At 36.5% G+C, this 27,270-nt stretch overlaps 1 protein-coding gene and 1 non-coding gene across 12 annotated transcripts in view; one reads left to right on the top strand and one right to left on the bottom strand.

Moving 5' to 3' along the window:
* The window catches only part of LOC128996897 (protein spinster-like), a 106,649-nt gene that overhangs the window by 18,743 nt on the left and 60,636 nt on the right, over positions 1-27,270 (bottom strand). For 9 of the 11 annotated variants that reach the window (XM_054422833.1, XM_054422460.1, XM_054422616.1 and 6 more), the window contains exons 2-7: positions 8,092-8,288; positions 7,588-7,739; positions 6,355-6,437; positions 5,909-6,029; positions 4,815-4,949; positions 2,609-2,873 (exon numbers count right to left, since the gene is read on the bottom strand). In XM_054422833.1, coding sequence (XP_054278808.1) covers positions 2,609-2,873; positions 4,815-4,949; positions 5,909-6,029; positions 6,355-6,437; positions 7,588-7,739; positions 8,092-8,288 — 953 coding nt within the window. Of the gene's footprint in view, positions 1-2,608; positions 2,874-2,910; positions 3,173-4,814; positions 4,950-5,908; positions 6,030-6,354; positions 6,438-7,587; positions 7,740-8,091; positions 8,289-27,270 lie in introns of all 11 variants that reach the window. The other 2 variants (XM_054422544.1, XM_054423095.1) reach the window with 1 other exon arrangement.
* On the top strand, positions 24,610-24,681 carry Trnam-cau (transfer RNA methionine (anticodon CAU)). Its single transcript has one exon. It is a non-coding gene; the product is annotated as a tRNA-Met (tRNA).

Below are 27,270 nucleotides of genomic sequence, written 5' to 3'. Positions count from 1 at the left end.
AACCTCCCTAATCCGACCTCCGCTGGTCCGACTCCTCACTTGGTCCGACCGTGCCGCCAACACAATAGGCTTCCACTAACATAACCTCATTGTCCAAGAAAAATACCCAGAAAACTTTATCAATTGTGTTTTTTTTTTTTTGTTTAGTTTAATTTGTTGAAATTTGTTGTATATTTAACCATGTCTGCCCATTATTAATATTATTAAGTAGGCTCCCACATTATTGTTTTAAAAAAATCACAGTTCATTTGACAAAAATAAAATGAAAGCAAAACAAAGGAATCCCGATCAAGGCTTCCAGGTCAAGCTATCCGTTTGCACTGACAATCGTCTGCTCCTTAGGCCTACACATGACACATTTCATCTGTCTGCTGGGCGCTTGCTATGTCACAACATTTTGTGATTGGGTATTTGGGTTTATGGGGTAGAAATTGGTTTTTCTCATTTTTGACCCTCAAAACACAAAATTTCCTAATTTATCTCTAGATCTTAAAGATCTAAAAAAAAAAACACAAATAATTTAGTATACCAAAGTGTTTTTGTACGGTTATTGGTAACGGAGAAAATTCAAAAAATTTTAAATTTAAAATTCCCATGTTAATCTTATGGAGAATATTAAAAATGTTGTATTTTGCTTGTTTATGGATATATTTTGATCAAACTTGGCAAATTTATTTATTTTATACTAAACTATTAATATTTTACTAAAAAACAATTTATTAGTTTCAGTTTCCTTGTAGCAGCAAACCTAGGTAGGCTACTCGTTAAACCTAATGTTATTTAAATAAGATTTAATCAAAAATCATCATTGAAAATCAAGAAATGGAAATTCGCTTAGTCGGCAGGTTTGCTGCGGCTGGGGTATTTAATCTTGCAAGCGCATACGAAAATCTTTCAAAACAAAAAATTGTTTGTTCATGGGCAAAGTTGTGGCCTTCTCTTGATTTATTAGAAAATTACAAAAAAATCAAATCCTCTAATGGCAGTGACAACAGATGACAGTGTGACAACAGACACTGAGCTAAATGACTTGAGAGAAGCAATAACTAAACAATTAGTAGAGAATCCAGAAGAACTGACATCAGCCGATGTTACCGCCTGGTTAGATGTACACGTACAGTATTTAGTGATTATCTTTGTTCATTGATTGAAATTGTACTGTACTGTTATTTGCTGTTTCATATCACATTTTCTTTTTCATAACAATACATTAAACAACATTTCATTAGGCCTATACTGTACAGAAATTCAAACGATTGTTATCATAGTTTTCGTAAGCAATAAAAATGTTGCTTATTGTAAAACTACATAATTTTCTGATGCATTTCCACTAATCCGGTATTTTCTATAATTCGGCCCTACTAATCCCCATATAGAGCCGCATTAACGAGATCCTACTGCAGTTTATTTTACACAGGCCTCCTAACCAAGTTCTGCCACAGACTGGGGAGACTACTTGTCCTTTGATCAAACATCACCGTTTGGTGAACTAAGAGAAACTAAGCCCAAGCATAGCATAGTAGTTCTAAGCTTTCATCTCAGGTTGCAGCACATTTCAGGAAAAGCATTCACTTGTTTTACTTGAATGCTATCATAAATAATAATTGTAAGTGAAGGTTTGACTGTGTCGCTTGATGTTTGATATTTAACTTTTAAGGCTCATAGAGTTGAAATACCATAACTCTCAATGTATTTATTGAAGATAATTTTAAATAAACAGAAAAACATGCTCTTATATTTGCACCTGTTCACAAAACAAAACAAGGGGAGGAATAGAACAGTATAACAGTATGATTCTGGACAAGTTCAACTCAAAACATCACTGCCCTAGATATAACTACATGAACCCTCCAACTATTACTCGATATTGTGCAAAATTGTCCACACACAAATATGAGTCAAAACATTTAATGAAAACAATCTCATATAATGTTAAAAAGTCCTTTCAGATCAAGTACGCAATTAAGACTGTCGGAGTAAATATAAAGAATGGTTTAAAATTATGTAACACAATCAACCATGCTCTTTCATCAATCTAAGTGATAACTTAACCATTTTATTAAAAAATATTTGAAAGAAATCTGAAAAAAATTGCAGTAGCCTATTTACTGAACAAAAAAATACGTAATGATTTGAAATTTTAACAAATATCAAATTATACTGTAGCGAAATAAATAATTAATTATACAAGTACGTAAGGTATATAATGAGAAGCCAGTTTGGACACAATAAACTGTATATATAGGATCCCAGCACAAGGGAAATCTGTATTTGATGAAGGAAGTTAGCCGTGTATCCTATCATCTATGGTGTAAGCCAACTATGTCCTTTTTGTTAGATAAATAAAGGAACACAAAAAACAAGGCTGCTAAGTAACTAATAGCTGTCTCTAAACCGCGCTAAGAGGTGCTAAGAGTGCATTCATTCAAAAGCTAATAAGTAGGCTAAACGCATACAGGTTAATCAAGATCCACTTCACTCAAAACACACACAGATTAAATAGACAATTGTTGCAGATATTGGCTGATCAGTGATCACTGACCAGGTCTATATAACTCCACAATCAAACCATAGCAAGGATGGAACACCACTCTCAGTATCACCTTACCAGAAGTATATCAGAAACTATCGACCAGTTGAGATTTATAAAGAGTTCAGCAAAGAAAACCATCGAGTAGACAACAACTGTATTCCAACTGGCAGCCTTCAAGAGCACTCCAGCAGTGAAGATTGCACTTGTAAACAGACCAGCACAGCAGATGAGTGCATCGTATCTCAAGGACCTCACACGTAACCACCGGGATAGGGACGACCCCAGTGGGACCCCAATCAGTCCAGAAACCATCGTAACCCCTCCAAACACCAGATTAACTCTGAAAAACGAACAAAGTTTTTAATAGCGTTACTTACCAATAAAATATCTGCCACAATAGACCAGTTTAGGTTGAGGAATAGTTCACCGACGAAGATGAGTGTATAGCAGATATAAACGTTGGAGCTGGCATAGAGGGACGCAGCAAACAGTAACGGGGCACTGCAGATGAGACCACACGCGCAGATGTACGGGTCTGCACGAGGATAGCGCACACGCAGGTTCTGTGCAAGGAATGATCCGGCCGGAACACCAATGAGGCCCGAGATCATGGTGATGATCCCAAACTTCAAAGAAACACTGCAAAACAAATCATACTTACAGAGACAATATTGGAATTGTGATATAATTTCAATATATTGAATCAGTATACACCCTCAGGCCTCAATATCAATATTTTTGTAACATCAGGTCAGTGTTAGGCAGTGCTCGATTTGGGGTGGAACAGATTTCCAGTACCTCTCTTTCAGAAAGATAAAAATATTGGCATAAATATGTACATAAATAGGTTCTAATGACATTAAATAGGTTACAGTTCCCGCACATCATTTTTTACAAATCAAGCACTGGTGTTAGGTAATAGCAAGACCAAGAAAAAATTAAGTGTGTCTTACTATTTTTGTTAAAATATACACTTTTAAAACATCACAATTTTTTAAAGTTTTCTAATTATTTTTTTCAAAGTGGTGAACAAAGTTGTCAACTTTTAGTATGTATAAGCACATACATATAACACTCCACCCTCCCCTCCCCCCTCAATTACACTCCTGTATGACAAAGATATAATTTTTTATTATTAATTGTATGCATGTCAGGAGTAACCCAATGATGGACAATACACCTTGGTGATTTACAACAAATAGAATATCCTCAGTATGTTAGGCTAAACATAGGAGGATTAAACATTAAGGAGAGGACACGCTCGAGTTTCGTTGAAGACCGTGCGCCGTAGCGTTGTGAAGGGGGGGGGGGGGTAATATGTTTAGAGACATACATAATAATATTTTTAAGGCTAACTGAACATACCAACCAATAAGATCCGTTAGAATATCATATTAGAGATTTGATTTAGTTACTGAAATAGCAGTCAAGTATTCAAAAGATTTATTTAAGACTACATACATCATGCAAAAAACGTAAATTAGGATCACAATTTTAGAAACCTAACTAAGAGGTAGAGTAGTAAGAGGTAGTATTCATGAGCGAATAATAAATTTTAAGATGACCAGTTAATATGTTTTTTATTAAACATAACAGTTAAAGGATGAATGTTTTTATCTTTTGCCCTACCACAATGGTATTAATATTGATTATACCATTCATAATCATATACTCAAATCATTAAAAAATATAAGTATTTCCATGTTGCATAAAAAAACATCAAATAAGTTTTTAAACTATAAAATAATGATACATAAGCACTGTGGCGTTAGGGGATGCGAGAACTGAAACATTTCACTGTTTACTCTAAGTTTATTTGATATTTCTTAACATCGAGCTCTCATAATATGGCTCATTATGACATTAAAAAATCAAAAAATTGAATGCATAAGAAAATGTTTTATTTTTTGTGTTTGTAATTTAATTGGAACGGCTGTGAGTGTAATAAAACAAAAGCGAACGCCGCATTGAATTTTTTCTTGACTTTGGCTATTTCAAATCACTTGCCTAGTACATAAATGTATTAAAACTAGCAAAAAACGGTAGTAACAATTTTAGAAAGTATATTTATCCCTACTTGTGTGCCCTCTCCTTAATGTTTAATCCCCCTAGTAGGGGTAAACCCAACTAGAAACTAATCTAAATCCATTTAGTTTCTCTTAGGGTTTTCATCTGAAAACATTAACTGTCTAACTTACAATATCAGTACTGGATGGTTGTGTTCATAATTACCTATATAGGCCCTATTGATTCAAAGATCTATTGCAACCACATGACTCACTCAGACAACGACACATCCTCATATCCTGGCTGCAGTCTCAGACCCAGATAGATGAAGTGAGGTCCCCACCAGGCCAGGGCTCCAGCGACAAATGACACACACGTGAACCCAGCTGTGGATAGCATGAAGCTTGGGCTGTAACAACCAACCAATCATAACTATATATACACCAGTATTGTGCAATAAACAATAGTAGTTTCACATGTTCACTAACAGACGTCACATGACTTGATATACACAAGACAAGGGTACACAAAACGTGTTCAAACACTTACATACAATTACAATATTTACAATATTTGGGTGAAACTAACAATATTTGACAAAGCAAATTACGTAGTAAATATAATGTACATATTTGATTCCAGTATGATCAAATTTATCCGTATTGACTTTACTTGTAAATTAAAACTGTTTGCCAAATCTGTTGAAGGGTGATCAATAGCTCTAAATTTGGTTCTAAATATTTTTGATTTCTTTCAATTTTGAGACATTTTAATTTCAAAGTCCATTTATGACTCATTGAATGGTAAAATTACTCACTTGTGAGACACAAGAGACACAGTAATGCAGTGATTGAATGTTTTGTCAATTGACATCCACTTGCTCGATGATAGTGAACATGAGAACATAAACATAACTCGTTGAGTCTGATTAGACTACTACTGATTTTCCCCAGATTGAAAGTTAACACCTTTATAATAACAGTTACACTTGGGACTGAGAGATGAAAGTAGTTAACTGACTGGGTATTTAGTTGAGGAAACATTGAGTGGCTAAGAGTGATCCCCACTTTATTACTGTTACAGCCACCAGGAGTGCCTATAGGGAGGGCTCATTTGTCATTCCAGAGCTCTGGAACGAGAAGGTCGTGCATCTAGTGCAACGACATAGGGTACTTGGAGGAATCCAGTAAAGATTGGAGGTTTATACGATGTTATATTTTCTTGAGTTCTCATTAAACTGTTCTTTCGCCCATTCAATGAAATAGCCCGTTAAAAACACTTGAAAACAGAGACACTTAACAGAGATTGACAGCTGAAAGAGAGTGGCGGTTAATAGAGGTTCCACTACAGTATGTGAGAGTTACTCACTTGCGAAGGAGCAGTTTGATATCCCTGGACCAGGAGGTGGCGTGTAGGTGAGTCTTGCCTTCACTCTCCCCTCGCTCAGGGTTGGTCATCACAAAGAGGATGAGTACGACAGCGACCATCCCTACAACAAACATATGTGTCTTTGTAATGAAATAAATAAGTCTAAAGACATGTAGACTAATAAGTCTTAAAACGTATGATTTTATAAACATTTAAGAATACAAATGCTGACTTTTACAATAAATCAGACAAATTTGAATCACAGTCGAGAAACAGAATTTGCATTAGCTGTCTCAAATTGTACAGATTCTTATTTAATTTGTTTTATACAACTGAAACCTTTTTCTTCATGAAACCAAAAATAATGGAAATATATTTTTTTATATAGCGAAAGTTATAAGTTTTGTGTTTTAAAGATAGTCAAACAACTGTTAACCGTAGCTTACCTAACACAGGAGTGACTCTAAGACCATTCTGCCATACTCCAGTCATTCTACCAGTCTCAGAACCCACGATGTAGCCAAGCCCACTGAAATACAAGTATTACAGGATAAATTAACACTTCTATACAGAATTTATTATAAAGTGGGATTTAGAACATATTTACTTCCAAATTATACGTCATTTGTTTGTCACTGGCGGATCTAGAACAGTTACAAGGGGCGGGGGTAGTCCCCCCCGAAAAATGTTTGTAATTTAACCGTCCAAACTGGCAGTTTTACACCATTATTTATTTGTACAAAGTTTAGTAAACAAATATTAAAATAGCCATTCAACTTTTATTGAGAACAGAAGTTTTCAACTACCAACTATTCATTATTATTATTATTATTATTATTGTCATGATTATTTAATGGAATAATTAATTTTATAACATGAAGTAAAGCGCAAACACTAACCTTAAATTACTTGTTCATTTTTTAATCACTGTTGATTCCTAGATTTTGCACAGTCGTGAATTATTGTCTTTGTTTTGTCTTAAATACTAGTCTGTGGGTATGGCTTTTAACTGTTACATAAATGTAGGTATTCTGTATTAAAAGAAACAAGCAAAACAACGTGTTTTTATTTTGTTTAAAAAGTGTCATATTGACAGTTTAGTTGACTGCTTGATTTATTTACAGCTGTTTTGTTTGATTTGCTGTCCAATGCTATTTAAATGGGACAAACCCGTACTTTGAGGGCTTTCACATGCCGAGTTGACGCCCCCAAAAGGCAAATATAGGCGTTAAAGGCTTTCAAACGACACATAAGTCATCAAAATCAACCCAGCCATCAAAATTAGTTTAGCCATAGTCTTCTTAACAAAAATCGTCCTAACAAAATGTTTTGGACACAGCCCGGGTGGAAATTTTGAAACGCCTAAGCGCTGTTTTGTTGCAGTCAATAGATTAATTGTAATCTATTTTTGTTACATGAAAGTAAAACACACTCAGAAATTATTTTCTTTGTAATCATGTGCTTGTGGACTTATTTCAAACGCCTGTAAATCTCATGATAAATTATTGGTATATCTAGACATTTTTCTGTTTCATCCAGTGTAAGTTTATACCCGATGGGAGGCGCTATAGCCACCTTAGCCCCCCCAATAGATCCATCACTGTTGTTTGCATGTTATTCTGATTCTGAGCTATTCTTCCACAGGTTTGTAAAACCCCCTAGACTTAAAAATTATTTACCTTCCAACAGGTATGGCGAAGTAGAAGAGAGCAAGCATCTTGGAGCGCTGATCTTGTACGAATAGGTCACTGATGATGGTGGGAGCAATGGTAGAGTAGCTCGCCTCTCCCACTCCCACAAGCGTGCGGAATAGCAAAAACCAGTGGTATTCCTTTGTTTGACAAAAATTTAGATTAAAAAAAGCTAAGACAATAATAATATCATCACATCAGTAACTTCAACTGGGTGTTACTTACTCCTTGTGGAACCTTTCACTTTTTACAATTGAACTTATTTTTAATTGTCCTGCTCTTTATTATATTTAACAGGCAGGTAATGCTAACTCTGTTTAAAAGCGTGTTGATTTTTCTGTCTTATTAAATTGCTGATGTTTAGTACCTTATGTTAGAATCAGTTACAACAATATAAGAGCAAAATTTGATAAGAATCATCTACACGGACATCTTTTTAGAGTTACTAAAATACATTGTTATACACTTTTATAACTATGAAGTTATTCGTACCACCATGAAGGAGCCTATAAGTGTTGTGAGACTCCACAAGAACACTCCAGCAGCCATGATGGCTCTGCGACTGTAGCGGTCACCGAGGTAGCCGAACAGAGGAGCAAACACCATGTAGCTGATGACAAACGCTGTCTGTAGGAGTCCACTCTTGTCATCCGACAGGTTAAAGTACTTCTCTATGTCTGTCAGGATACCTGCAATCACAAAAATGTTACAGTATCATTTAGGTTAATGATATTTTACACATAAGCCTATTCTATCAATCATATCCTTGTAGCATCAATCCATTTTATCAGACAAAAACATCTACATGTTTAAGAAACAATACAAAAACCATTCAAGGTTTGTCTGAATAGCATCATAGTTGTACAGTTGTTGATCTGTAAGTACTTGGAAATAGCGTTCAAATAGGTAAAAAATAGTTTACTGAGAGTAGGTGATGAAATTTCATGGTCCCTGCCAACATCCCACAACTCCGCCACCTCCCCTTCTCTAACATTTAGACCAGAGGACAGGACTGTCGGATGTCATAATGTCACTATCACTCTGTAGTGCTTTATCCAAATTATCGTTTGCGCTAACATCAAATTCCCAACAGGCTGACAACTTTTGTAACATTTATGTAGCATAGTAAAAAATATACCTACAGGTGATGTCAGTCCGTGTCAGAGATTCTAATTTTAATTCATATATTGAATTGATTTTTAAAAATCTATGCATATATGCAAAGGATACAAAAAACAAAATAAAATAAATCTGTATTTTCGTGTGTGTGTGTGTGTGTAGATAGAATTATTGAAAAAAGAAGAGAGTGATGTACAGTATTGGGAGAGACTAGAGTGGTGTGTGTGTGATGTGACTGTCAGATAGAGGTATAAGCAGCAATTGGACAATAGGCACTAGACAGGAATTTATGATAGTGTGGGTGGTTGACTGATATTATAATGGAACTGGTCACTGGTCACTCAAGACATCATTAGTCTGTGTTGTAGGAGAAGGAAGCAGTGAATCTGGTGTCACCAGTGTATACAACTCTTATGAAAATAACACTTTGTTAGTGAGAACAAGTTGGTATCTCATTCATATTAAAACAAAAAACAATTTTAAAGCATTGTTATTTTTATTGGAGTTTTTAAAGCTATGCCTATATACAAGCAAGACCTATATAACTATAGTTTTAAAGAATATGTTTTAATGTCTTTAATGTTCAACATTTGTATAAGAAATTGTTATTTGTGTAACTAGTGCTCCAAGTGGTACTTTACGCTCGCGTTACACTGTTTCCTAAATGTTACTTTAAAGCATATTATAATAATTAGTCTTTTAAACTGTTTGGTTAAATCCAAGCATTGAACGAAAATAGAATTAACACGAAACAATAGGTTAAGTCGCAATATCAATAGTCAAAGGCTGGGAATAGTAAATCCAGCTAATACCATTGAATATACAGGGTGACAAAAAAGTGTGGAATCGGTTTAATATCTTTTTAACTAAATCCGTTAGAAAATTCAAACCTTTCACATCAACTTACAATTATGAAAACTACTTTTTCCAAGCATTATAATTTTTTGACCTCTACCAGGTGACGACCCATGAAGAGTAGGTACATAATCTTTAATGTAAGCCTAGGTTGATATGCACATCATTTTAAAGGTCTGGTCAAGTGAAGTTCATTGCCGGAAACCACGTCAGAAAAAGTTTATCCGTTACAAAATTGCGGCTGTCCAAAGTTCTTGCGGAATATACCTGCAGAGGCCTTAGTATTGGTAAATACTCGTATTAAACATTAGCTTGAGAGCTAAACTTGTATTTTAAACTAAACTAGCTCATAGACTAATATTACTCAAATTTCAATTTCAAAACAAATTTAACCAGGTTTCAGATTTCCCGGCTAATGTTGACTATGAGTATTTACCAATACTAAGGCCTCTGCAGGTATATTCCGCAAGAACTTTGGACAGCCGCCATTTTGTAACGGATAAACCTCTTTTGACGCGGTTTCCAGCAATGAACTCCACTTGACCAGACCTTTAAATTGATGTGCATATCAACCTATGCTTATATTAAAGAACATGTACCTACTCCTTATGGACCGTCCCCTGGCGAAGGTCAAAAAATGGTAATGCTTGGAAAAAGTAGTTTTCATACATATAAGTTGATGGTAAAGGTTTGCATTTTCTAACGAATTTAGTTAAAAAGATATCAAGCCGTTTCCAGACTTTTTTGTCACCCTGTATAACACTCTGTTATAGAGAGTTACATATTCAATGCTAATACTGATCATAGTCAGAGTATGAGGTGTTGCCAACTTATTTTTAAGCATACACATGTTACAGCACATTGTTTTGTGTTGTTTGGTTGGATTACTATAGTGCGGCAAATGAAAATGAGTGTGGTAAAGTAAAATGAGTGCGGCAAAAGTAAGTAAATGCAACAATAAGCTGCTTTGTGTGTTATAATCAGTGCAAGGAAGCTTTGTCAGGTAACTGTAGGAAAAGAATTTGGTAGTGGTGCATTTGATATGAGTATTGAAGTAACAAAATGTCAAAAACAATTGTTTTTATCATTAAATTGTGTTTTTAAATTAAACGTATTATGTACCCAGATCATATTGCATATAAATTAAGTTTTTTTTGTACTACTGTATTAAAGACTGCTTGGCACTTTGAGTGCTGCCAAAACATTACCTAGTTAGGTGGATATTAAAGTTTACCACAGTTGAAATGAATAGCACCGGCTTCAATCAGCTGACACGTTTACTGCAGTAAAACACCTGATCACTCATTTACATGTGATAGTGTCTGGAAACTTGCTCTATAATGTCAACATACAGCCTTCAGTAACTACAGTGGCTGGTTGGAAAATGCAATGATATTGAAGATTAATTAGAGTTTGCGCTAACACTCAGCAACATTGAGAAATGGGCAATAGAAACAATTTATGGAAACAATCCTTCAAGACAGTCTTAAGACAATATATCATAATAAATTATATGTTATAAAAGTATTTTCCACTTATTGCTTCAATACTACAAAAGTCGAAATTGAATGAAGGATACTACAGTACTTGGTCTCTAGATAACCTTTAAAAAATACTTTGCCTAGGAATACACTTTTTTATACATTGGTTATTTTTTTCCTACAGTTACCTAACAATGTACATGTTCTCTCACTGATTTGAGAAAGCAAAGTGGCCAATTCGCTCATCAGTGAGACAATGTTAACATTGTCTCACTCTAATTACTTTGTCTCACTCCAGATTTGCAACGTGAAGGCACGAAATAGTGAACGTGTAACATGCAGGCAACGTCGTATGCGCGCGAAATATGTTGGCAGCACTGGCTGTAAATCAGCTGGTCAGCTGTTGTACTGTTGTATTTGTCACTTCACATTAAATGTTATATTAAAAGTTCACTTCTGTGTAAAAATAGGTTATGTTTCTTCACAAATTTATTTGTTTTATGGTAACTGTAGGAAATAGTTATTTGTGCAACTACTGTAGTGAGAAAAGTGAGCAATTGACTCACTCGAGAGAAATCCTTACTCACGAGCCGTAGGCGAGTGAGGAATGGTTTCTCGAGTGAGGCAATTGTACTTTGAACTCGAGTTGCACATTATACTTTTCCCACAGTTACCATAAAACAAATAAATTTGTGAAGAAACATAACCTATTTTTACACAGAAGTGAACTTTTAATATAACATTTAATGTGAAGTGACAAATACAACAGTACAACAGCTGACCAGCTGATTTACAGCCAGTGCTGCCAACGTATTTCGCGCGCATACGACGTTGCGCTCACTATTTCGTGCATTCACGTTGCAAATCTGGAGTGAGACAAAGTAATTAGAACATTGTCTCACTGATGAGCAAATTGGCCACTTTGCTTTCTCAAATCAGTGAGAGAACATGTACATTGTTAAGTAACTGTAGGAAAAGTATAATTTGCAACTCGAGTTCAAAGTACAATTGCTTCACTCGAGAAACCATTCCGTGAGTAAGGATTTCTCTCGAGTGAGTCAATTGCTCACTTTTCTCACTAGTTGCACAAATAACTATTTCAGTGTTTAGCTACACAACTGGGAAAGGTAATATTTTGAAACTAAGATGCAGTTGACTTTTGTTTCTAAGATATTTGGAAAGAGTGTTAATTTTATGTTTCTATAATCAATGGTAAGAATTTAAGGGTCTTGGAATTTTGAAACGGTCAAAGCTACTTACTTGCTATAAAATTTACCAACATTTAACCAGCTCTTTCTTAGTTTATTTTGTCGATAAAATATTTACATTAATGAAATTTGTGTAGTTATTAGTTAACAACAAGGATATGTTTGATAAACTTTAGTCTGAGTTAACAAAAACGGACTGTTAGGTATCAAGATCAAGTTAAGTGGTACAATTCAATTTTGTTTCTAAATTAAACGGATTATGAAAGAACCATTTTTAAGGCATTTTCAAGGAGCTTAACTGTCTATTCTGCATCCTGACCACGTTGCAAGGCTCGGGTATAGCGGCTAGTCCATTATAAAACGAAAATTGAAGATTCTAATCAAATGAAATGTAAAAGCTTTTAGCCCTGTACTTGAGAATATGGTACTTATAAAATTAGTTTGCGAGTTTCAAGAAAATTGCACATGTATAATAATTAATACAACAAGTTGAGGTAAAGAGATTCGTGTCGGGAAGGTTGGGCTGGTCTACAATATACTGTGTGGAGAAAGAGGGGAGAGAAGCAGACGCGTTGCAATGAAAAGGACCTTTGGACATTTTGCTACAGTTAATTATATTCCCAAACAAACCTAAAGAGTTTAACTCACTGCACACTATGTAATCCAACGGAGGGAATCGGTTATTACATGGATATCACACGAAAACGTAATAGGGTTAGCTACACTAAACGCTAGTTAAATAGAAAACAACAACCTAAATAAGTCAACCAATATATGTAGGGCCTACCGGTACCATCCTCCAGGGTGAACACATAATATATTTGTTCCTGTGTATAACGTTTTTAGTAAAATAAGTAAATTTATCCAATGTCTGCTGGTAAATGACACGAAAGAATAGAATTATTCTCATGATGACATGCTTTAACTATTGAAACGGGGTTATCCAGTTATCTTTAAAAGTGCTGAACATTTGTATTTATTACATTAGGATATATTTATTTACAATATAAATTCAGAAAATAGCCCACTAGACATTTCATTGAACATTACGGAAAAGAAGAGGAGGTTGATATTAAACCTGCGAAATTCAAATAGACCTAAAAACAATAAAATATAAACGGAATATTAAAGGATTACGAAATGAATACGAGAATTGGCCGTCAGTGAATCTCCACGATTGACTGCTCAGTGCTCAGTGGCGGAGACTGGAGATTGGAGATTGTGATATACGAGGACTAATGACTAATCGTCCTCACTACACGCCAGTCATAAATCTGGCTTAGACCTGGTCTAACTGTCTACAGTGAAATTAAACCCTACTTAACTTGGATGAAGACTAACTATCTGTTGTCAACTTAAATGGCCTGTGGCGCAGTACAGTAAGATTTTGAGAGAAATTGAGTTTGGTTTCTCGCTTTCTGTACAACTTGTAATTGTAAATATAAGACAGGATTTAGAAAAATAAATGCTATCAATAAACACCAGCAAAGCGTAAAAACAAAGTAAAGTTTGGATTAAGAATAATAATTTTGGGTACCTTAAGGGATCAAACATAAAACATTTAAAGTGCAAATTAAATATTCTATCACATTTATTTTTACACCGAAAACACTTGAGAAAATCGTAAAATTAAAGTAAATGTTTCTACACGACAATACGAATTGTTATTTTTAATAATAAGATGAAGGTTTTGAGCCTGAACCTTTTGCAATTACTGTATCGTAGTCGTGTTTTTACTATCATACTGAACGCGGCTCTACTAACTACACATCCAGAGTTCTTGAACAGAACGGATGACGGGTTCAGAAATAAACGCTCTAATTGTCATCACCCTTCCTTATATTGGATATCAAACACAGAAGAACAAGACGGGGAATTGCGAAATAGCATCTATACAACCGCGGTGACAGGACAGGAGGAGGAGGGCGCAAAAAGGCGTTGAATCAAAACACAACTTACGGGAGGAGGGGGAGTTCTCACTTGTTGATATCAAGGAGATTGCCGTGATAAGACACTTCCCGCGCACGCGCACGTGGACCGGAAGTGGTACAATGGTGGCGGATACGGACACATCGGGGAGGACCAACAATCCAACAATATGGAGGCTTCGCGGTACGAGTCTCGTACTAAACAGTTCGAGTACAACATTGATTTTGATAAATAAAAAAATCAATAAGTGTAAACGTATTTTTCCTACCACTGCATGACAATTTTCTAATTTCCACATCTGCAAAAAAAGCTCATTTCCGCTCTAGAGCGGGAATGGCCATTCCCAATTGCTAAATCAGCTGACTTCATTCACCCTAACATTCGGTAAGAAAATAACCTAAAATAAATAACCAAATTACATTTTTTTTATGTACAACTAAAAAGTAAGTTTGAGAGTTATGAAAAGTTAATCATGGAGGTAGGAAAATCGTGTGTTTATTACTACTACGAGCACAGGCATTGCAGCTCTCGAAATGTATGGCCGTACTCAGCTTTCTCGAGAGGCAATGACGTAGACCTACTCTTGTGTGCCCATAATGCACATTACCACACAAAGAGTATTCGATACTAAACGTAATGCGCAGGCTATTTGACGACTTAAAAACACTCATTATAATAGACAGTCAAATACAAAAATCCATGCACATCTTTTAACCGTATTTACATAAAATTGAAAACCGAACTAAAATTAAAAATTTATAGCGGCTAGCATTAACTTTTTTAACAACCACCAATGAATTGATGTACGAGTACCGGTACTTAATTATTATTTTTTATGATACAAAAATTTATCTTCCGTTTGTTTGATCTGTAAAAGGGGCCTTTGACTAGTGTATTGCATAATTAATTACTTCCACCACCATTATTTTTAACCTTTTCTGAGCGGTAAGCCGAGTATTATCTTTCTTTGCGACGAATCGAACCCATTAACCGCACAAAGCTTTGATAAATGAGAGCCTCGCGGGAGCGGTAGTAGCTGTAGCTGGGTTGATGGGGGGGGGGGTAATGAACGTGACCCCAGGTGCGAGCAGTGTAAGGGATGAAAATGTTTGTCACAGAACATAAATGTTGCCTCCCCTCACCATCTGCCAGCTTCCGGCGAACACGATAATTTACAGGTACAGTTTTTGTGTATGTAAACGCAAAATTTATAATATATCTTTATCTTCAGGTGATGTCAGACGTATCGTAAAACATTTTATGGTTCAGGTCAACTAACGTACCTGATACCGTGTGTTCATTTTACGTGCCAACCACTACACACCACATAACCACATACCAACTTCTTGTTACTAACACTACTGCTATAGTTGGCATTTTGAAAGTTTTGCAAGTGATCGGGCCAACTCTGTATTTGACGTCATCCTTCTGTTGGATACAGATTAGCAATTGATATCCCTGTGACAAACGTCGCTAGTTATTGTTTTACCGTTACTTTAAGTGGTTTATCAAATAATGCACTCAATCAAATGCAAACCCAATATAATATGCTAAATTGCAGGAACTATACAAGCAACCATACTAAATAAATAACAGAAATAAAATTTGAATGTTTTTATTTAAAATTACGATGCCACCTTCCTCGGAATAGTACTTGCGTTTGCGTGTTAGTTTACTTGCAAATAGCTAATAAACTAAGAAAAATTGAATAACAAACAAATTATACTCTGCTGCCGAGCCAAGATTAACCTGATAATAACCGCTCGTCGCCGGTCGCCGCACACGCACGGTGTCGGACACAGAGATTGTACATTGTTGAAGTAGAGTCTGCCACTGACATTTCATCTCTCCCCAGTACAGGACTCGGGAGTGTTTGTTGAAAGGGGAACACGCTGCTGACAAAGAATACAATCTTCCCTTTACCCCCGCCGCAGCAAACCTGCAGCCTGAGCGAATTGATATTTACCAGGACAAGTTTTCACTAAAATATTTCCTTAAAAGTGCCAGATGTATTTTCTATTTTAACGAGTAATTAGGTTTGTTTGGGAAATTTACATGAAAAAATGTATTGTAATTAAGCCGAGCTTTGTATTGCTTAACATACAACAACACAACACAATGCAGTAATGCTGATCAGACCTGCGGTTGTTGTTGTTGTTGTTGTTGTTGTTGTTGCGTGGTTTTGTTGTCTATATTGGCCCAAACGAACGTACCGGGATACCGTGTGTTCATTTTACGTAGCGACCACATCGCATCGTGGCTTGCGTTTACAACACTACCATTACCAGTAATTGGTTATGCTTCAGACTTCACAATCATGACGTACAAGTAATACAAACAGTCACTGATACAAAGCAATCGGGCCTATCTATAACTACAAATCTTATCAGAGGCTTACGAATAACGATGATTGATTTTTACCGGAAATTCGTCTTTTGCTATTTCGAAATGATTAAATTAATTCAGAAAAAAACTTCAACAATCTAACTTAATGGGTTACAGTTCAACTGATAAAACATTCAATAATAGTTTATTCGGCTTGTTTTGAATACTGTATATTGTTTATAGTAATCTACTGTACTGTCAAGTGAACATTCCTCCCCGTCTCAGGACGTTCAGTGACCCCCGCGGACCCCAAATAAACCTGTATGAAGCCAGCGTCCAGTGGTACGCCAGTGGAATAGTGATCATCTGTCTATGCTGAATAGGCACAATACAAGTAGTGTACAGACACGTAACTTTGATGTGGATTTATAATACGCCATGAAGACAAACATGTCGTGTTACAGTGGCTAGACCTCCGGAGACAACGTCATGATGAGTGTTGGAGTGTTGGACTCGGCCCAAATGTGTCATTCATAAATAAAACACAAAAAGCCAAGAGGAAAGTTCGTTGTAAATACTGGTCAAAACTGGCAACTTTGGTGTACAGTGATTAGTAATTGCTTAAACAGTATTCTGTGTTACACAGTTGAAACTAGTGCATGCCAAAGCGATGTTGCGCAATGGAAACAACACACCATTTTGAAACAATGCTCCTCAGCATACTCGGTATTGTCGAAACTAAGCAACAGCAAATTCGTTTGAATTACGAGTTTGAATCAATACTGTGTGTTATCGGAAACCGTAGGATTTGTCACACGACATGGCGGATGGTTGTAAACTATATTACATTTACTGTGATGTGATCAGATAAGCAATAACCCCCAAATACGTCAATTTTCACATCTCGCCGCGGGTCGGACTGATGTAATATCGTAGCCACCCTGGGCGCTAGAGGGCGTATACTGCAGACGCAATACTGTTGCTATGGCACCGGGTAAACAACTCATGCTCCTTTTGAGCTCCTGGTTGCTATGCAGGGTTGCTATGATTCAGTTAAAATGAACTCTGCTTGGGTACCGGGAAATTGGGAAACATACTGTAACCTGTTTGTCGATTGGATCAGCCTCCCCAAAATAAAAGAGAACACAAGCTTAAGTGTGATACATAACATATATTAAATCATTTAAACAGTAGTTTCGAATAAGTAGGCTGATTTACACTTTGGAATTTTGTGTTTCAAATAATTGTATTAAAATATTATCGCTATTTTTTTATTACGGCTTATTATTTTGTTTGCCCCCAAAATACTATGTTACAGAATAACTATTCAATAGCTTCTTGATCAGCATTGTACGTGTTATTAAATTTACAGAGTAAATATAAAAAAAATCAAGTGTTATTAGACGTATTTATTAACTTGCCGTATGTTATATTGTATAAGCCTACACTGTGCAGTATACAAACTGAAATCCTTATTGTATATCGGCAGTGAATTGTCTAAAATGGGATCAGTTGGCGAAATATACATTTTCCAATAACCAATGACTGATATTGAAAACAACTGTTGTTTGCAGACTGTTCACGAATCAGCGAAACACAGCGCGTATGACGTTATCTATCAGCTGACATTGTAGACGCTGAATCAGCTGGTTTACGTTATCAGCTGTTTTGCCAACGAATATGTCCGTCGTCAGTCGCCATAGACCTTCTAGGAAGACATTTCAACATGAAAATTAAAAAAAATGCCAGTCTAAAATTACCTGTTGTCAAATTGAGAGAGTAAACTCGACCTGAGTTGTGGTAAAGTAGCCAACATGTATAGCCACCTCTAATACACAGTGTACTAGAGATGGCTATGATAATAATAGGTGTTGGCCAATAAGTTTCAAGGCAAAGAGTTCTACTCGAGCTCAGTAATACTTGAATGTTGTGCAGTGTTGAGTTGAAGAAGCTCTGTTCGAATTTTAAATCAGTACAGTATTTAAAACAACAGACTATGGTTTTGATAATGTTGTATTTTTTTCGATCTTGGGTGTTTTGGTAATAACTAGCTGGTACAAAACTAATTAACTAAGGGATTTGAATACCATGCAAATATGTATGTGCACTATTTCTGATTGAATTAGTCAAGGAGTTAGTTGAGTCACTCTTGTACATTCAGTCACAACCAACCCTTGCTCCCTTGTACAGTGTTGATTACAAACCATCCCCCGCTAATCTCTTTATCCCCCCTCCCCACACACCACAGCAGCGGCCTGAAACTCAATTTTGGAATAATCCGCCGCGCCGCGAGGCAGGTATATAACAATTTACTCGCAAGATTGGGCTGCAGGAGGGGAAGCGTAATATTTGGAACTTTCACACATCGCATACATTCATTTTTCATTTCTAAAACTAAGGGACGGAAATGTATATAGATTTTGTAGAATATACAATTTAATTATTCCAATTTGAGAACATTTTTTAAAAATTAAAATAACAATTCGTAATTTTAAAACCGAAATCTACAGGAAAAAGTAAGATGATGAGGATTAAATTTAAAATGCGGCGAGGGTTAAAAAATTCAATGGTTTACCTAGAAGACACCCTTAGATAGATATCAAAGAAGTTCTTTTATACAGTTTGCCTTAATAAACATCTAAATAAGACCTGTATTTTTTATATTTCACAAGACGTCCTCAAAATAAAGAAACCCACTTCAAAGGTTCACGACGACTTGAAACTCTGAACGAGCTCAGATTAGAGTTGTTTAAGAAATTCCTACTTTATTCAATTTGAAATTAAATATTAGCTACGAGTTGAATCCATGGAGTTATCATCTTTAAATTTTGCAAATATACATTGCATATAATTTAACTTTAGCTATTTACATGGTTTTATTCCAGTTAACTATAAAATTACTTAAAATTCACTTATAAAAGTAACATAGGAAAGCTTTTATTCCGGTGAAAAACAAAACAGCATTATTATACTCCCAAGAGGAGCATAAACATGGGTCGTGTAGTCATAATACAATTACATCCGCTATGCCATGAATCCCACTTACGTTGGAGTGTGTTGTACCGGGTTGTAGGTTGTATCCTGGCAACAGGTGTGCTCCGCGATAAATGGGGCCATTAAACAAACCCTCCTCTCTCCCGCCCACACACTAGATACTTCCCCCCTGGTGTAAACTGCCCTTTAATTTATTTACACTTATTAATATTTGGTTTTGACACAGAAGCTGAAACATTCTTGTAATATAGCGCCTTGAACGTCTTGAATGATTTGAGGGAGCTGTCTACTTCTACTGTACTGATATTTTGAGACATCCATGGATATGTCTGAACCACTCGACCTACCGTAGCTTAGATAGAGCAACATGATTCAGTTCCGACGGATTGATCAGTCCCCTCACAATTGATTAAAAGCTAATGGCTTTTCAATCTTAAGAATGAGGATAATCGAAGAGACGAGCAGAGTTCCATCACAAACGGGTCTCCACGGGCGAAAGAGGCAAAAACCATTAAAACTAACACTTTTGAACATCTTACAATAAAAATATGTTAAATTTTAGCTATAAATAAATAATAAACAATAAATAAATGAAAAATAAAAAAAATTAAGAAATAATAAATAATTTTAAATTGTAACATTCTGCAGTTATTATAATTTAGAATATCCCTCTACGGACCAAGTTGGGAAAACACGCTCCTTAAGTAATTAAATAAGTTACCTAGTCAATCATAATTATTATAAACCTTTGTTAAAGTAACAATGATTATTCCCAATGCAATTAAATTGAATTACGTGTATACTATGCAGTAATTTCATATTAACTTTGCACAGCCTTAATTTATTTACCAAACCCGAAGGTCTGTTTATCTAACCGTAACAAGGAAATAGGTCTGAGAATATCACTTTCTGAAACGCGATTAATCGTCTTCTATCTCATTACGTAAAATGTTTAATGTGTACAACCTTAGTGTCTGAAAACATATTCGACGCATTATATTTATATTTCAATTCGCTTAGTACGATTGAAGTAATCTCCATCGGGCACGGCAAGGCGAGGCAAAGACGTCTCGCCTCGCCTTGCCGTGCCGTGCTGTATCAGGTGTGCGGCCGGCCTTATTGTAATTCTACATTACAAACAAATAAGACTACTTCATACAAATTCTACATTCATTTAGGCTAGTTAGTGATCATATATCATGCTTATTAGTGTGTGCTAGTGCATATTCCTTGTTTATATTAGCTTATTAGTTTGCCTTGTCTGTTTGGTTGTTATCTTTGACTTCGATTGACAGCTCACTCGCGACACTATATACTTAGAATTAATCATCTTCAAAAACACATGACGTTTTCTTCATAGGATATTTAACATAAAAACGCCAGTAAGCAAATTGTGTTTGTTAAAAGATAACAAGTGATTTTGAGTTTTGTACATTACTATCACTTTGTTCTGCCAAATCTCTTTATTTTTTAAACGGAATTTTTAATTCGTTTACAATCCATTACATTACACTAAGAAAGTTTGATGTTGATTGGTTTAAATCTGTCCCAAAAGGCGAAATAAATCTGTGTCAAAATATTTAGACACGGTAGCAAGAGATAGTTATGGTTGACGATGGTGGTGATATCGAGTACTGCTGGTGCTGCATTGTTGCGCTGCAGTACCATGGTTGGCGTGATACATGCATCAGTACTTTAACATCCTAGAGCTGCAGTACCATGGTTGGCGTGATATATGCATCAGTACTACACAACTGTGATATCGAGTGCAGCTGCTGCATTGTTGCGCTGCAGTACCATGGTTGGCGTGATACATGCATTAGTACTTTAACATCCTAGAGCTGCAGTACCATGGTTGGCGTGATATATGCATCAGTACTACACAACTGTGATATCGAGTGCAGCTGCAGTACCATGGTTGGCGTGATACATGCATCAGTACTACACAACTGTGATATCGAGTGCAGCTGCAGTACCATGGTTGGCGTGATACATGCATCAGTACTACACAACTGTGATATCGAGTGCAGCTGCAGTACCATGGTTGGCGTGATACATGCATCAGTACTACACAACTGTGATATCGAGTGCAGCTGCAGTACCATGGTTGGCGTGATACATGCATCAGTACTACACAACTGTGATATCGAGTGCAGCTGCAGTACCATGGTTGGCGTGATATATGCATCAGTACTACACAACTGTGATATCGAGTGCAGCTGCAGTACCATGGTTGGCGTGATACATGCATCAGTACTACACAACTGTGATATCGAGTGCAGCTGCAGTACCATGGTTGGCGTGATACATGCATCAGTACTACACAACTGTGATATCGAGTGCAGCTGCTGCATTGTTGCGCTGCAGTACCATGGTTGTGTTGTGTTGTTGCCGTACCGCCCAGTGTCGTCAGATAGCACACAGCAATGACAAATGACACTGTTCGTCGGTCGTCGCCCAAAATAGTTGGTGTCTAGGAGGCTCGCCGCCTGCGTCACATCACGCCGCTCTACGCAACGATGTAAAAACTACTGGATTGCGCTCTCAGTAGCACTGCGGGCGCTGTTTTCGGTCTAGCTCCCCCCACCACCTACTGGCAGTAGCCGACGCAGCCCATACACTCACCATTGTAAAACGCACCTTTTTAAGTTGCTGCTCTGTTTAAAAATATAGATATAAAATATTGCTAATGCATGCCAAACACTTTTTACTAGTCTAAACTTTATGTCTTCTTCTTTTCTTGCAGAAAATAACACATTTGAACTCTTAAAAACCCTACTACATTTGTCCAGTTTTTACCGCAAATCTATGCTTGACATTAACGTGATAAGCATACTTTTTATGACCTATTTTGTAAGATACATTGTCATTAAGCATTGAAAGAAAAAAATATCACGTTTACGTCAAACATAACGTTACCACTGTGGCAAAAACTTAGCAAAATTATTCTAAAAGTTTATGTACTATTATTTTGATTAATAACGTAGAATTTCAATTACAAATATTGTACTTTCTATTTCTCTTTTGTAATCACTTATTATTTTACCATGTACAATTTGGAACTAGCAATATCAGTTGCCTAAAACATCTACAAAACGGGTTTAGTGAATTTGTAGTTTTAAAGAATTCAGATGGGCTATTTTCTGCAATAAGCAAAACAGACATAAAAGGTTTAACTAGTAAAAAGAGTTTGACAAGCGTTAGCAATATTTTATCCCTATAAATTTCAACAGTGCAGCAAATAAAAAGTGTGTTTTATAATGGTGAATGTATGGGCTGCGTCGGCTTCTGCCAGTAGATGGTGGGGGAAGCTCGACCGCGCGGCCAACACTGAGCCAGCGATCCATGAGTTGTTTATATCGTTGGCTCTACGTTGCACACTCCTCCCTCCCCTAGCACACTATAATGTTATCACGACCATCGTGACATGTCTAATATAAGTTCAAATACATTTTGTATAATTGATTCGTTTGTATATAGTTTGTCAATTAACATCAAGGATCGAGGAGACATTTACCGCACCTACGCCATTGTGATGAACTATGTTAAGGCTCGTCACACACTGCGTCCGGTCCGGTAAAATCGGATCCGGCATGCCGGATCAGGTGAATTCGAAAACCATGAATTCAAATGGAAGTCCCCACACTGCATCCGGTCCGGTGCTTCAGGTCCGGTCCGGTAAAATTATTTCGGTCGAGAAGCGATAGGCTTCCGGCAAGCTTCCGACGCCGGAGAGCTCGCGCATGCGCAGACGACTTCTACTCACCTCGTGACAGTGACAGTGGGCACTGACAGTAGTAGCAGACGTGGTTTTGTGGTTGTTGTTTACGCTGTACGACGTTTTACAAAATGTCATTGAAAGAGAAACTGATTGTGCTAGTACAGGCGTACCCTGAGCTATACGACCAAGGCCACAAGGACGTTTAAGCAAGAGCTGCTGCAACTACGAAGATCTCTTCACTATCACTGTCACTCATTGCTTTAGGTAAATTTTGTTAAAACAAACTACTGTATGTTGTTGATTAAACACTTCTTCAACTCACAATACCGCTGTCCTCGCATAGACTACTGGTCGCCGGAACTGGAACGCCTGATGCAGTGTGTGGAGATTTGCCGGATCCGGTGGGAAACACCGGATCCGATTTTACCGGACCGGACGCAGTGTGTGACGAGCCTTAATTCGGTTAATTCAAACCAAATTTTAAGCGGTTTTTATGGAGTAACAAGAATACAACACGAAATATAATGATACAGAATCGTAAATGATACAAAGACAATGTCACTTGTATGGATTGATATTTTGATGCCATTAGATTTAAATCCTGTACCACGAACAGGGAAGTCTGGGGCTGGCTGTGAATGGCAGCGAAGCTTATTTTATTATTAGCGTCTCTGCCGAGTCGAAACGAACGTCGCCACTAGCCAACTGTGCTGTGAACTGTGGTGTCGTCGTGGTGGTGCTTGGTTTGGACGGTTTGGTCATACAGTATACCGAGTACTGAGTACACACTACACTCACACTCTGGTATCAAATACTGGGATAGACCAGTCACAGAGAAGTGCATAATGAAGTATTTACAGTGTGTATAATGTCTGCAACACACGAAAGGTGTAAAAACTGCAGTGATAAACCTTAAGAGTAATAAATAAATATGTTAAGGAAGAATGGTAGAAACTCGATAGTTAAAATAAATCATAAAGTTATCAATTCATAAAAATTAGTAAAATAAGTGGTGTCACTAAGGATGGGGAGCATAAATTATTATAGTATGTTTAGGCTTCTTGTTAGGTAAACCTAACAAGTAAAAGTATGTTTTAGACTTGTAATACGGGTCGGTAGGTATATTAAATCTCTTTTAAGGATCAGAGAAGTGTCACGTCTTTTCACAACTAAATAATGGCTGAGGCGTTTTAAATGCGTGCCGTGACAGTAAGAAATATAATTACCAGTATATTTAAAAAGTTCAACAAGTGGAAGAGACACTATGAAAATACTTGGTACTGTAGTTTAGCCTAAGCAATAGTGGTATGTATTCACTGCCTAAGCCCTAAAGGAGGCATGATGTAAACAGCAACTTTAGCCGACACAAAATCCCATCAGCAGAGTGGCGCAGTGGAAGCGTGCTGGGCCCATAACCCAGAGGTCCGTGGATCGAAACCACGCTCTGCTACAAACTTTTTGCTACCCAACCACTAATTTGGTCAGCATGTACAGTATTGATTAAGAATAATTTACTAGGCTAGTGGAAAACTTTTTTACTGAAAACACGTTGAACGTGATGATAAATATTTCTTTGCGGTAAAGTGACTGAGCAGTGGTGAAAAGGTATATTGTAGAAAATGAACACTGTTGCTCTTGTGTAAAATAATATAACTAAGTACTTTGGTTTCAAGGGCGTGTATTTCATTAAAAAATACACGCGTTTTAAGTAGTTTAAAATTATGAGAGAAGCAACATCACAAGGGTGGCCAAACACCAGGTTAAATTGAACTAGTTAAAATACCCTCACCGCAGCAAACCTGCAGGCTAAGCGAATTTCCATTTGCCTAAATGGATTTACACTAAAATGCCTCCTTAAAAAATATCACATTTATTTCCTATTTAAATAGTATTAGTTTAACGAGTACTTAGGTTTGATGTAACAGGCAGGGTAAAAAAGTGTTTTTGTTGTAAAATATTAATACAGTAGTTGCAATGAATACATTTTCCAAATTTGATCAAAATATTTTCATAAACATGCAAACTACACAGTTGACTTATTCATTATAATTTACATTTTTTTTTTATCATCTCAGTTTTTTGAGCTCTACAAAAGGGTTTGGAAAGAAATTGTGAAATGTTGTGTTCTTAGGGTCAAAAATGGGATAAACCTATTTTACCCCATAAAACCACCCATAAACCCCCGTTCCCATAGTCAGATCATGCTGGTTTGCGAACTCGTTTGAATAAGTGTAAGTTTATACGTTTATACCAAATTTCATCAAAATCGGATCATTTTTGCTCGAGTTATCGGGCTAACGGACACACATACACACATATTGTATATATATATATATATATATATATATATGAATTTGAACGGATGGTGTTTTTAGCCTCTAGGGACCTCAAAACGAAAAAGTAAATCGGTCCCGGGTCCAGGTCTTACCATGAGTACTACGGTAATAGCTTATTCCATAAATGGGAAATTTGCTAAAAGTTAGCTTCATTTTTAAACATTTCTAAAATCTTCATACCGTACTTCTTTGTTTTATTCTAATGGACGTTGGACAAAATTCATTGAATATAAACACACTGCTAATTAGGTTTGTCCAAACGTCAGAATTTCCTTTTCATGCTGTAGAAAGTATCAATCGTGTCTATGAAAAACGTTGGTGTTGATACAAATTACATAAAATAACTTATATTACTCTACAAACATTTTGCAACGAGGAAAATAGGTTTTAAAATTATTTTTTTAAGAATGGGACGTTAAATTTAAATAGATTGGACTCGCAAAGTAGTAGTTGCCAAGGCCAGTACGTAAGTAGGGTTGGCCAAGTGTAGTGGATTTAGTTCACACCTGTGTAGTGTGTGGAGCCAGCCAAGAATGAGTGGCTACTGTGATTATGACTCGCTAGGTTGGACAATGTATAGTGGATATATGACATAGCTAGGTTGATTGGAAAACTGTAAGTTCGAGCAGTTATTTACAATTCTTCTATCATTTGCCAACATTCATCTTTGTTAGGCATTTCTTAAAAGTTTCATAACGTGTTTAACGTATAATTTTTGTTTGACTTTAAATCTAACTGATTATAGTATTATACGTTTGAAAAACACAGACCGCTCAATTAGAAAGCCACAGATTATTGCAATGGTAGCTAGGAATGTATAGACCTGAAGATTTATTGTACATTCCAGAGCCATCACACTATTTAGTACGAAAGGTGTTATAATCATGTATAATCATAGTGTTAACCGTAAAAAGCCAAAAACAACACTTTTGTAAAAAAAAACACAGCCAAAAACAATATAATTAAAAAAACAGCACTAAATTTACAATTAATTGAAACACAAGTAGCATGACACTACTATTAGCTTTATCCATGTCGAAATCGGAGCATGAGCAATAGCAATACGCCAATGTAGCAGTAACAAGACGTCATCTTGCTGCTGTTGGATCCAACAATGACTAAGCGTAATCTGACATAGGCTACGCTGGGACAGGAAACTATTACATTACTGATGTGAGATATCAAGGCATCACTGTTCTTCCTGCTTTTGTTTCACCTCAAACTAAAACTAAGGCTTGCTCTGTTTAATATTATAACATGTGTGGTGTGCTGTATTCCTCTGTTGTGATTATACAAACACCTTGTGAAGTCATACAAGTGGGCCAGACCAGGTTACGTGTAGGCCTACCTCAGTCGGCGGTTGTCAGTTTTAATAAAAATTAATATCGATCTGAACAAAATGTACAAAATAGAGTATAGAACAAGTCGTACAAACTGTAGCATGGTTAATAATAAATAGCCAAATTGCGAATGATTGTATCGGTTGATCAGACGAGTGGTTTATCAATATTTCCCCGTTTGCGCGTATAGATGGTGGTCACCCTACGCACTACAGGACGTGTCTAGGCGGCCCAGACGCGGATAACACAGACTGAAGGCGGTGACACACTATCGATCTTTTCCCCGATCAAGACCCCGAACCGAGCAGGGAGAAGGGAGATAAATATCAGCAAAATTTTACTCCGAACATTTCCCCGAACATG

This window comes from Macrosteles quadrilineatus, unplaced genomic scaffold (assembly GCF_028750875.1).
Source record: "Macrosteles quadrilineatus isolate MER2022 unplaced genomic scaffold, UCM_ALF_1.0 Scaffold_1__1_contigs__length_201487025, whole genome shotgun sequence".
NCBI lineage: Eukaryota > Metazoa > Arthropoda > Insecta > Hemiptera > Cicadellidae > Macrosteles > Macrosteles quadrilineatus.
Note: the sequence above shows the minus strand (reverse complement) of the source record. Positions and strands in the feature narration are given on the sequence as shown.